The sequence below is a fragment of the Thamnophis sirtalis genome, unplaced genomic scaffold (genome assembly GCF_051295495.1).
Source record: "Thamnophis sirtalis isolate CommonGarterSnake01/CBP01778 unplaced genomic scaffold, rThaSir2_p1.2 scaffold_11, whole genome shotgun sequence".
NCBI classification, from domain to species: Eukaryota; Metazoa; Chordata; class Lepidosauria; order Squamata; family Natricidae; genus Thamnophis; species Thamnophis sirtalis.
Window position 1 is genome coordinate 8645633 of NW_028261391.1, and position 12293 is coordinate 8657925.

The 12293-nt window shown below is 46.6% G+C and overlaps 1 protein-coding gene across 1 annotated transcript in view; it reads left to right on the plus strand.

Annotated features, from left to right (window-relative positions):
- KNG1 (kininogen 1) overlaps positions 1–12293 on the plus strand; it is a 28588-nt gene that overhangs the window by 14135 nt on the left and 2160 nt on the right. Inside the window, exons 5-9 of the mRNA XM_087725163.1 lie at positions 362–469; positions 2290–2371; positions 5470–5642; positions 7725–7832; positions 11206–11298. Coding sequence (XP_087581289.1) covers positions 362–469; positions 2290–2371; positions 5470–5642; positions 7725–7832; positions 11206–11298 — 564 coding nt within the window. The remainder of the gene's footprint in view (positions 1–361; positions 470–2289; positions 2372–5469; positions 5643–7724; positions 7833–11205; positions 11299–12293) is intronic.

The window sequence follows — 12293 nt, forward strand, 5'->3', positions numbered from 1 at the left end:
AGTCCCTTCCAGCTTAATCTATTCACTTGTACTGATGAGGGAAAGGAGCACAAAAATGCACAAGATGATCACAGACGCTAAGATAAAACTGCCAGGAGATACACACAGAGTAAGAGTTACTGCATGACTAATGTGTCACCTTTGTTTTGGCTGGAAGGAGTAGTGAGTCACAAGGCGACTGACACCAACACGTTCTAGCTTCCACGTTGAGTTACCAAACAAATGTCAAGTACCAGGACAAAATTTTCTCGTCAAAATGCAATGAGTTTTAAAGCAGCTGAGTCCCAAGATGCCATTGTAATTTCTTTTCTCTTAACAAGATACTTCTTGTTCTGTGCAACTTCTCTTAAATTTCTTGCAGGTGGTTAATGGATGGAATTACCAATTGGAATATTTGATAAAAGAAACAAATTGTTCCAAGAATGAATTTCCAGATTTGACCCCAGCATGTAGACCACTTCCTGAAGGTGTAAGTGAACTTTTATATTCCTAGCCTAGTAGATAAAGATAGATGACAGATTCGGTAGATGATAGATAGATAGATAGATAGATAGATAGATAGATAGATAGATAGATAGATAGATAGATAGATAGATAGATAGATAGATAGATAGTTCATTCTCTCTCTCTCTCCCTCTCTCCCTCCCTCTCTCTCTCTCTCTCTCTCTCTCTCTCTCTCCACCCCCACCCCCTCTTACTATACTAAGACCTGGAAAAACACAGAGAAATACAAATAATGGAAAAATATTCTTCTTTTAAGATAGAGCAGGGTCAGCAATCTGGGCTTTGTCAAGATTAGCAAGATATTAAAAAACAGTTTGTTAAAAGAAAAAAAACACAGCATAACCATCCTTGCTTATTTTTAAATGTTACATCTATACAAAGATAGTCCTTGGTTACCAATGATAATCAACAATCCTCACTGCTGTTGTGAAGCAAGAATTGCAGGTGATTAAGCTGAGCAACTTCCCGTCATCATCTTGTAACAAACAAAGGCAATGGGGAAGCCAACAGGAAATCAAAACAGATCATGGATTGCAGTGGCTACTGCTGGACACAAGAGAGCGCACAAGCCCCAGTAGTACAGCACAAAGCCTCATCCACCACAACCGAGAAATGCAGCACAGCCGAGAAATGCAGCACAGCGCAAAGCCCTGGGCACCCCAACCCAGCAACAGGGCGCAGTGTCCCAGTTGCCCCAGTGAAGCACAAAGGCTCGGTTGCGCCAAGCCCACCAGTGCATCATGAAGACCAATACTGCCCTGCTAGACCCCAGCTACAGTCGTTCTGCACTCTGCAGCCACTGCCGCCATGCACTCTACCATCCCAAGCTGATTTTCGCCATCTTCTCTTTCTCACTGCTCAGGAAACAGCACAGCCTGGCCCTTCACAAGACAGCTGCTGGTTACACATGGCTTTCTTCTTGAGGTCTCATGAGGAAACCACGGTTCACTGACAAAAGCGCGCCCAACGAAACCGCGGTGACAAAACCGTGAGTTCTAAACCATGCCGACAAATGAGCACTGAAGCGCGCCAATAACAGCACGCCGAAAACCCTAAACCTAACCCTAAACCTGACCCTGACCCTGACCCTGACCCTGACCCTAACCCTTACCTTAACTTAAATCGCGCTTCTGTCGGCGCGCTGTTGTTGGCGCGCTGTTGTTGGCGCGTTGATGACGTCACAGTTTTCGTGCTGCGGTTTTGTTGCCGCGCTTTTGTCGTGCGCGCATTTGTCAGGTCATGGAAACCACCACACACAACCTCAAGAAGAAGACTTTGTACAGCTAACATTTGCCTCGGGTGGGGCCAGGCTGGACACACAAGGAGACAGCGAAGGGCAGTTGGAGGCAGCAGGGGAAGGGCAGAAGCCACAGAGCACAGGGAGCAAAATTGCAGGGATCTGGGGGGGGGCGGGGGTATTCCTGGAAATGTTAAGTGTTAATCAAACTACTGTAGAATGCTCTTAGATCTCTGGTTTTCCCCCAGCCCCCGTTTTCAGCTTTTGTCTGAATTCTGCCTCGTGATTTGAAGGGATGAAAGATTTTCCCTATATCCTGCAGAGTGTTAGGGGCCAAGATAATCTGGTGCCATGTGCATGTAGCAAAAGGCTCTTCTCTGGGGGTGCATGTTATCAGGAATAGGGGATGTGTATTCTGTGTGTGAGCTCATACTTTGGGCCAGTCATATTCACAGGAATGCCTTCTGGAAAAACTGCCCTGAGTGAAACAAAGGAGCTGCCTGATAAAATACGCAGTCTAGCCTTCACTTTCTTTGCCCCTCTTCTAGAAAGAAGGTTTGTGTACAGCTACTGCCTACGTGGACAATGCAAACGCACTGGTCCGTGCAGAACACAATTGCCAAATGAAAGGTTTGTAACTTCTGCTTTCTAACCACTTGATTCAGTATTGCTTGAAGTATCTCGACGATGACAAGTTCATATTGCATGCATTCAGCTCTTTAGGGTCTCCTACTGTAGGTGTGATACCCCTGACAAAGTTGCTGAACTAGAGTTCCCATCCTCCTCCTCCTCCTCCTCCCTGGCCATACTTCCAAAAGATGCAGGGAATGGGTAGAACCCATCAGGTCCCAGCCAACCAGACAAAGTAGAGAGGTTGGTGCGACTTGCGGTTCAAGATTTGGAGGCACAAAGATTGAAGGGCGGAGGTTCACTCTCCGAGCTTGTGGGTTGGTTTCCAAACATTTCCTTACTAGATCCCCTAAACACCACTGAAGTTACGTAGCTTAGTAATTGAGTAATTGAGTAATTGAGTAATTTATTTATATGCTGCCCTTTTCCCTGGGGGGACTCAGGGCGGCTTACAACTCGAAAAGGGGGGGAAACAAACAATTAACACATAAGACAGTACATCATTAAAAGCACAACATTCATACTATTCGGGTGGGTTACAGTCTTTAACCCCAGGCCTGACGGGATAGCCAGATTTTAAGGGCTGTGCGGAAGGTCTGGAGGGTGGTGAGGGTACGAATCTCCACGGGGAGATCGTTCCATAGGGTCGGAGCTGCCACCGAGAAGGCTCTCCTCCGCGTAGTTGCCAGTCGACATTGACCGGCAGATGGGACTCGGAGGAGGCCTAATCTATGGGATCTAATTGGTCGGGTGCAGGTAATTGGCAGTAGGCGGTCTCTCAAGTACCCAGATCCACTACCATGGAGGGCTTTGTAGGTGACAAGTAGCACCTTGAAGCGTACCTGGAGATCGACCGGTAGCCAGTGCAGCTCGCGGAGGATAGGTGTTATGTGGGTGAAGCGAGGTGCACCCACAATCGCTCGCGCGGCCGCATTCTGGACTAGCTGAAGTCGCCGAATACTCTTCAAGGGCAGCCCCATGTAGAGCACATTGCAGTACTCCAGCCTAGAGGTCACAAGGGCACAAGTGACTGTTGTGAGAGCCTCCCGGTTCAGGTAGGGGCGCAACTGGTGCACCAGGCGTGTAATGAAATGTTTGGAAGGCAACCCACAAGCTCGGAGAACGAACCTCTACCTTCATCCTACGCCTGAACTACAGATATTTACCACCATCGCAAACAATGATTGGCCAGCTAAAAACAGAAATGATCAAAAAGCATCAGGTTAATTTGGCTTCCAGAATTACCATATTTTTGGAGTATAAGACGCACCATAGTATTTGCGAAAAACGGGCCCATTTTTTTTCCAGAAAGAGGGCATGAATAGCCCTTAGGAGGCTTGTAGAGTGCTCCTGGGAGGTTGGGGGGGGACAAAAAGGAGCAAAAAGCAGCCCGGTTTTTGCCAAACAAAGGGCGTGGATAGCCTTTAGGAGGCTTATAGAGTGCTCATGGGGGATGCGGGGGCAAAATTGAGCAAACAACGGCCCATTTTTTGCTCATTTCTGCCTTCCCCAACCCCCAGGAGCACTCTGGAAGCCTCCTAAAAGCTATGCACGGCCATTTTGGTGAAGCGGGCAGAGTTTCGGGAGGCAAAAAATGCTGTATTCAGTGTATAAGACGCACCCAGATTTTCAGCCTCTTTTTTGAGGGAAAAAGGTGTGTCTTATACTCCGAAAAAATACTGTACCCACAGTCTGTCCCTGGGTTAAGAAAGTTTGACTTAAGGATGACTTATAAATAGGAAGGAGCTGTCTCTTACTAAAAATGGTGGACAGTGTTCTCCTCCCTCAAGCCAAAGAAGTGCTGATGCCACGTATTTTTTATATCAAGGTAATCCCGGTTTAGGAATATTCTCTTAACAAATGTTCAAAGTTATGCAATAAGCACCCCCTAGTGTTTGAAAACAGGCCCGAAACTACAAATCTTTCAGCACCACAGCAGTTGTTCGCCCTTACGATACCTCATGTGCACTTAACAAGCCTCGATTAGCGAATGCATGGGCGAGAGGCGGAAGTGATCCCGTTCAAAGTACAAGATTCACTCCCGTGAATCCTCAGGTTACGAATGGAATGGGTAGGCTGCATTACATTGGTAACTCGAGGAATCACCTGTACAGCCTCTTTTCAGCACTTTTCAGTGGTTCCTCAAAGTAACCATTGGCTCAAGGAAGTAACAATGCTGTCTGCCATTTTTAGTACAGGTAGTCCTCGATTTACGACCACAATTGAGCCCAGAATTTATGTTGCTAAGTGAAAAAATTGTTAAGTGGGTTTTGCCCCATTTTACAACTTTTCTTGCCACATTTGTTAAACACTGCAGTTGTTAAGTGAGTAACACGGTTGTTAAGCACATCTGCCTTCCCCATTGACTTTGCTTGTCAGAAGGTCGCAAAAGGAGCTCGCGTGACCCTGGGACTGTGCAACCGTCATAAATACGAGCCAGTTGTCAAGCATCTGAATGTAAATCATGTCACCATGGCAATGCTGCTACAGTTATAAGTGTGAAAATGGTCATCCATCCCTTTTTTCAGTGACGTTGTAACTTCGAATCAGAGGTGGTATTCGGCAGGTTCTGACTAGTTCTGGAGAACCAGTAGCGGAAATTTTGAGTAGTTCGGGGAACGGACTGGCCCCACCCCCATCTATTTTCGGCCTCCTGAGTCCCAGCTGATTGGGAGGAAATGGGGATTTCACAGTACCCTTCTCCTGCCACGGCCACCAAGCCACATCCAGAGAACCGATAGTAAAAAAATTGAATCCCGCCCCTGCTTTGAATGGTCACTAAATGAACTGTTGTAAGTCGAGGACTATCTGTAATAGGCAGTACTATATAGTGGAATGGGATTAAGCATTATTTTTATATGCATACGCTGGTGCATATAATGATGCAACCCTAGATAATAACCACCATCCACAATTAAATTTCAAACAGCTGTAGAACAATTTGCACTCACGCAATTTTTTTGCATGCCCAAAATGTGTTCAATAATCTCTTGCAAAAAAAACAAGAACATAGATGCAGGCTGTTATTCTTGTAGTCTTTCCTTTTTTTTACAAAACCTGATATAAAGCTGTGCTTTTAATTGATATATTATCATCAGTTGACGAAAAAGTGGAACCTCCTGTTGTTGTGTGCCGCGGTTGCCCCAAGACGGTACCAACGGACAGCCCAGAACTGGACATACCTCTACCTATTGCTATAGAATGGTTTAACGCAAAAAACGACAGTGACTTTCATTTCAAAATTGTAGAAGTAATAGAAGCAACATCACAGGTTTGAATTTTATCTCTACCGCGGTATTGCAATTTCACTACAAAAAACCTGGTGTCAGGGTTCCAAATAGCATCCAAAATTAAATCAGAGTCCAAGGCAAAGTATTGCTCAAAGTCCAATTTATTAAGAGATCCATATCGGCACATCTGGGAAAACCCGAATCTGAAAGCTTCCCGGTTTTCCCCACCCAGTTGAAAGTTCAAGATCTTGCCCCCACGCCCACAAGTCCATCACATGATCCAATCTTCCACTGCCATGCTGGCAGCTTCGACCCATCCAGTTCCGGTCAGGCGCAGAGATGTAGAGACAAAGGATGACCTTGGCTTTCTAAAAAGAAAGTTGTTATGGCTACATAGTATGTGACTCCATACCTTCCCCCTTCCCATTTTCTCACAATAGAAACAGCATAGTAGAATAAGAGAAAGTGTGGCAGGCCAAAGATCCCAAAGGAATATGACTGCAAGCCTGACCCCTGATTTGAACCTGAATCCATTTCCAATTCAGGCCCTCAGGCAGCAGAAACTCTGTGTTGATAAGTGACAAATATATAAATAAAATAAATAAAATGTGCTCATTATTTCAATTACAAAAACCAACATAAATGCAGGTTATTCTTGAACCCTTCTAGGTTTTGGAATAATCAAACATATATACCCTGTTACCCCAAAAATAAGACCTCCCTGGATAATAAGCTCAATCAGGCTTTTGTGCGCATGCGCTAAAATAAACCCTCCCCCCAAAATAAGCCCTCCCTGAAAATACTGCCACACAGCAGCAGCCGTGAGGTGACCACGCTCACTGCCTCCTGCACGTCAAAAATAATAAACCTCCCCAAAAATAAGACCAAGAACTTATTCCGGGGGTCAAAAGAAAATAAGACCGTGTCTTATTTTCAGGGAAACACAGTAAGTGTATACATATAAGTGTAACCACTGCACTTATTAGGGACAGTGCTGACTCTTCGGCTTTGAAATGGAGATGAGCACCTCCTGCTTGAGTTGGGAACGACTAGCACATATGTGCAAGGGGAACCTTTACCTTTAGGTCAATGGCTGGCCTTGATCCACAGCAGCTTCTTATATGCTCTAAGGCAGTGTTTCTCAACCTTGGCGACTTTAAGTCATATGGACTTTGTTTGTTTGTTTGTTTGTTTGTTTGAAGTTTATTTATATGCTGCTCTTTTCCCTGGGGGGACTCAGGGCGGCTTACAACTCAAAAAGGGAGGGGGGGAACAAACATTTAACACATAGGACAATACGTCATTAAAAAACACAACATTCATACCATTCGGGTGGGTTACAGTCTTTAGCCCCAGGCCTGACGGGATAGCCAGATTTTGAGGTCTGTGCGGAAGGTCTGGAGGGTGGTGAGGGTACGAATCTCCACGGGGAGATCGTTCCATAGGGTCGGAGCTGCCACCGAGAAGGCTCTCCTCCGCGTGGTTGCCAGTCGACATTGACCGGCAGATGGAACTAATCTATGGGATCTAATAGGTCGAGTGGAGGTGATTGGCAGTAGGCGGTCTCTCAAGTACCCAGATCCACTACCATGAAGGGCTTTATGGGTGACAAGTAGCACCTTGAAGCGTACCCGGAGATCGACAGGTAGCCAGTGCAGCTCGCGGAGGATAGGTGTTATGTGGGTGAAGCGAGGTGCACCCACAATCGCTCGCGCGGCCGCATTCTGGACTAGCTGAAGTCGCCGAATACTCTTCAAGGGCAGCCCCATGTAGAGCACATTGCAGTACTCCAGCCTAGAGGTCACAAGGGCACGAGTGAGTCTTGTGAGAGCCTCCCGGTTCAGGTAGGGGCGCAACTGGTGCACCAGGCGAACCTGGGCAAACTCCCAGAATTCCCCAGCCAGCTTTAAAGTCGCCAAGGTTGAGGAACACTGCTCTAAGGGAATGCCATCTTTCTTTGGCCCTTTTATTAGAATCCTGGGGAAGGAATGGGTCCTTTGCTCCGTTGAATCCAACATGAGCCGATCATATAGCAAACCAAGGTTTTTTTGTCCTTCGTGGTTCATTCTATTCAGCATCCAGTCAAAATGCAGTTGCTAATCATTTTTCTCCTTGAATTTCAGGTTCTGGCTGGGATAAAGTATCGATTTAAGTTCGTAATTCAGAAAACAAATTGCTCCAAGGCTGAAGTTGAGAAGTTAAATGAAAACTGTACCGCTGTTGAAGATGGTGTAAGACACTGGGATTAAGTTTTTGTAGATTCTCAATCATCCAGGCCACAGTTGCCCCAAAGATGTTTTTTCTCAAAAGCCAACTGGAGTTTCTTGGTTTTCCTTGGAAGACATTTTGCTTCTCCTCCAAAAGAAGCGAAATGTCTGCAAGGGAAAACAAGGAAGGTCCAGTTGCCTTTTGAAAAAGCACTTCCGGGGATGACCCTGGGAATATTTCAAGAGGAATATTTCAGAATATACAGAGGTTTCGGGAGCTTCATCATTGGAAACTTTCAAGAAGAGATTGGACTGCCATCTGTCAGAAATGGTGTAGGGCAGGGGTGTCAAACTCGATTTCATTGAGAGCAGCATCAGGGTTGTATAGTGGGCAAGGCCAGGGTGAAGCATGGCCAGCTTGATGTCACTCATGTCGGGGGTGCCTGTAGTGCAGGGACGTGCAGTCACTAGAGGCAAGGGAGGCGGAGCCTCCCCAGTCTCCTGAGAGAAAGGAAAGAGTTTTAAATATTTTTTTTAATGAATTAAAGCCAGGATAGTTGCTACCAGATTTCAAGTCACAGTGGCTTGGTGTCTTCTCTCAGTGTTAACTAGGAGGAGGCCAGAGAACTCGGGGCCTCTTTTGCTTAAGGAATTTTTCGCCTTTTAAAAGTTAAGGCGGAGTTAAAAAGCAAAAGATTTAATATGCAAAAGAGGCACTGATTCTCCCGCCTCCTGATCTGGGAGCAGCGAATCATGTCTTGCACTTGAGTGACTGCGCAAGTGCAAGGGTGATTCTGGAGAGGTTTTTCTTTCACCAGCCGCCATTTCTTCTGCAGCCAGCCCAGCACCGAGCGGGGAGGACGAGGAGGAGAAGAGCGGTGAGCCCTTGTGGCTGGCTGGGGAGGGACTCACCGCTCTTCTCCCAGCCAGCCAGCCACTCACCCCCACCCAACCTGCTCCCTGCTTGGCCGGCCGGCCGGTCGGCACAAAGACTCACCGCTCTTCTCCTCCCAGCCAGCCAGCCACCCACCCCCACCCGACCTGTTCCCTGCCTAGCCGGCCAGCCGGCACAAAAACTCACCGCTCTTCTCCTCCCAGCCAGCCAGCCACCCGACCTGCTCCCAAGAATGTCAGCGGGGACGGAGGAGGCGGGGGGCGAGGCGGCAGAGCGCGGCAGCGGCGAGAAGCAACACCCCCGCCGCTGTGTCCAACAGGCATCTCGCGTTTATGTCCATCATAAACGAGAGACGCCTGTCGGACACAGCGGTGGGGACGTTGCTTCTCGCCGCTGTCGCGCTCTTGCCTCACCAACGGTATCCCTCACCGCACGTCACTGCTGTAGTGGCCTGAGCACTTTGCCACCGAAAACAGACTCCCGAGCTCCGTTTCTGGCTGCGATGGCCTCCTGCAAACCTATTCCAGTGAAAATGGAACTCAGTAGGGCTACGTACAGCCTTCGCGAGCTCTATTTCCAGCTGCCATGGCCTCCTGCAACCCTCTGCCAGCACAAATGGAGCTTAGGAGGGCCCACACGCAGTCCTCCGGAACTCCGGTTTTGCTGGCAGAGGCACCGCGGGGCAGTCTTTCCCTGTTTCCACAGTGGACTCTCAGGCCAGCTATAAGCAACCCTGCGGGCCGGATGCAGCCCGTGGGCCTTGAGTTTGACATTCCTGATGGAGGGTCTCCTGCTTGGGTGGGGGGTTGGACTAGGTGACCTACAAGGTCCCTTCCAATCTGTTAATTTTACTTAAGAGAACAAGTGTTAATTTTGAAGCTGATACTTGAAATATAATGGTGAGAAAAAAATGCAATTCCCCATAGATGAATATTAAGCCTTGAGATAATCTTTCTGATAGGACAATCCTATGTATCTCTACTCAAGTTCTAGTCTAAACCAGGGGTGAAATACAGCAGGTTCTGACAGGTTCTAGGGAACCGGTAGCGGAAGTTTTGAGTAGTTCGGAGAACCGGTAACAGAGAATTTGAGTAGTTTAGAGAACCGGCAAATGCCACCTCTGGCTTGTCCCAGAGTGGGGTGGGAATGGAGATTTTGCAGTATCCTTCCCTTGCCATCCCCACTAAACCACATCCACCAAGCCACACCACGCCCACCAAGCCACGCCCACAGAACTAGTAGTAAAAAAAATCTGAATTTCACCACTTGTCTAAACCTTAAACACAACTTAATAAAACTCATCTGCCCAAACAAGGCAAAGGATTAATAGGATGGCCTCATTCATCCAACATGTTCACTTTGAACTACCCAGAGCCATTTTTTTTTTTGGTTTACTAAAATACTATAATTTGTTACTAGGAATTCTTAGTAAAAAAAATAGCATTGGGGTAAAATTAGATAAAGTAGAGCTCAATAAACCAGTCCTCCCCCCCAAACAGCTGCTGGGTCATGTAGAAATTAAGATTCCGAACACATTTGCATATCCCTTCATTGGGAGTGGCTTTCTGAATGCACAGTCACACACATGCACACCAGTGGTGGGTTTCAAAACTTTTTAGAACCTCTTCTGTAGGTGTGGCGTGCTTTGTGGGAGAGGTTTGCTGGCCATGTGACCAGGTGGGAGTGGCTTGCCGGCCATGTGACTGGGTGGGCATGGCCAACTTGTAAAATGTGGTGAAACTCACTTAACAACTCTCTTGCTGAGCAACCAAAATGTTGGCACAGAAACTCTGGCATTTGAAGCACGCAAGTCTTAAAGCTGTCAAGTTACAAGACCCTTGCACCCCTAACCCTTTAGGGAAAAAACCCCAGGGGTGTTCAAACTTGACAGCTTTAAGACTTGTGGACTTTAACTCCCAGAATTCCTCCTCCAGTCATGCTGGCTCAGGAAGTCTGGCATTGAAGTGTGCAAGTCTTAAAGCTGTCAAGTTACAAGACCCTTGCACCCCTAACCCTTTAGAAAAAAAAACCCAGGGGTGTTCAAACTTGACAGCTTTAAGACTTGTGGACTTCAACTCCCAGAATTCCTCCTCTCGCTCTTCATCTTGATGATGTGCGGACAGGCGAGGGAGGAAGCTGGAACCGGTTCTAAATGGCACGGTAGATTTGTGGAACCTCTCCTATAGAAGAGGTTAGAACTGGCAGGAACCCACCCCTGATGCACACACAGACACACAGATCCAGACCCAAAACCATATAGGGGTAATAGGTCATGATTTTATTGTGTTGATTATATTCCCTGACTTACCCTTCTGAAAGAATTGTTCTTCCCCAAATCAGAGACCAAAGTCATAAACATATTCAGAAAGCAAATATTTTGTCATCTTTTGGAAAAGTGAACGTTTTCCCACAATGGCACTCAAATTATAATTATTCTACGTCATAGATTGTTTTTCATGCCAAGAGATGAGTGTTTCCCCTTCTGTTTTGTTTGGGTGACAGGAGCGACTGTACTGCCATGGCTCAGTTTACATGAGACCCTGGGTAAGACTCCAAGTACCTGAAGTAACCTGCAGCGAGACGCAAATTTCACAGGTATTCAAATCTGCCTTCACCCTCTCCTCAATTACATTCTCCTCCCAATGCAGAACGTGAAAATCAGCATATTGGCCCAGAGAAATTGGTATATTTCCCAGGGAAGTGGCCATCAGCGATATTCAGTTATAAAGTTATGAAAATAAATTAGATCAGTGATGGCGAACGTTTTCGGCACCATGTATCCAAATCGGAATGCATGTGCATGTTTGCACACTGGAAACCCAAAGACCAGCTGGCTGGCACACCAATGCCTTTTTTTGCCTTTTGGGGTGCCATTTTTGGGGGTGTTTTCTGACACTCCAGTGCGCGCAAAGACCAGCTGGCTGGCCCAGATGTGCACACTGGGAAACAGACGAGCAGCTGCTGAGGGCACGCGTGCCGACAGAGGGGACTCTGCGTGCCAGCTTTGGCACGCGTGCCATAGGTTTACCATCATGGAATTAGAGAAGAAGTGGAAGAGATATGGTGTGCAATCATGAAATTGTTTTCCTCTTAAGAATGGTTAAAAGCTCATTGGTATTGGAGCATAGCATACATGAGCAGGGGGAAATATGGTGCTTTTGGAACAGAATTCTCATATTTCTTAGGAATAGAGATTGCCAGCTAATACATCTGGAGGCCATCAAGCTAAAGAAAACTGCTTTTAAAATGTTGCTTTGTAAGTTTAATACAAGTGCAGAGTGATTTGCAATTCCTTCAGACAGCACATGTTCTACCTTAGCTGCCTTGCAAATCTTCATTGATAGCCCTGGAAATGGTTTGTTGTTGTTGTTTTTAAAAAAAAAATCTTCACTGTTTCTTCGGCGTAAAGTGCATGAAAAGTTGAACAAAAATTGACCAGTACTTTTGGTATTGGTATTGGTATTGGTATTTTATTATTTGTATGCCGCCCTTCTCCGGGAGGACTCAGGGCGGCGAACAATTCAAAGGGGAAAAAAGGGGGAACATAAAAGACAAAATTCAAATAATAAAAGTAGACAACAGTCGCACAA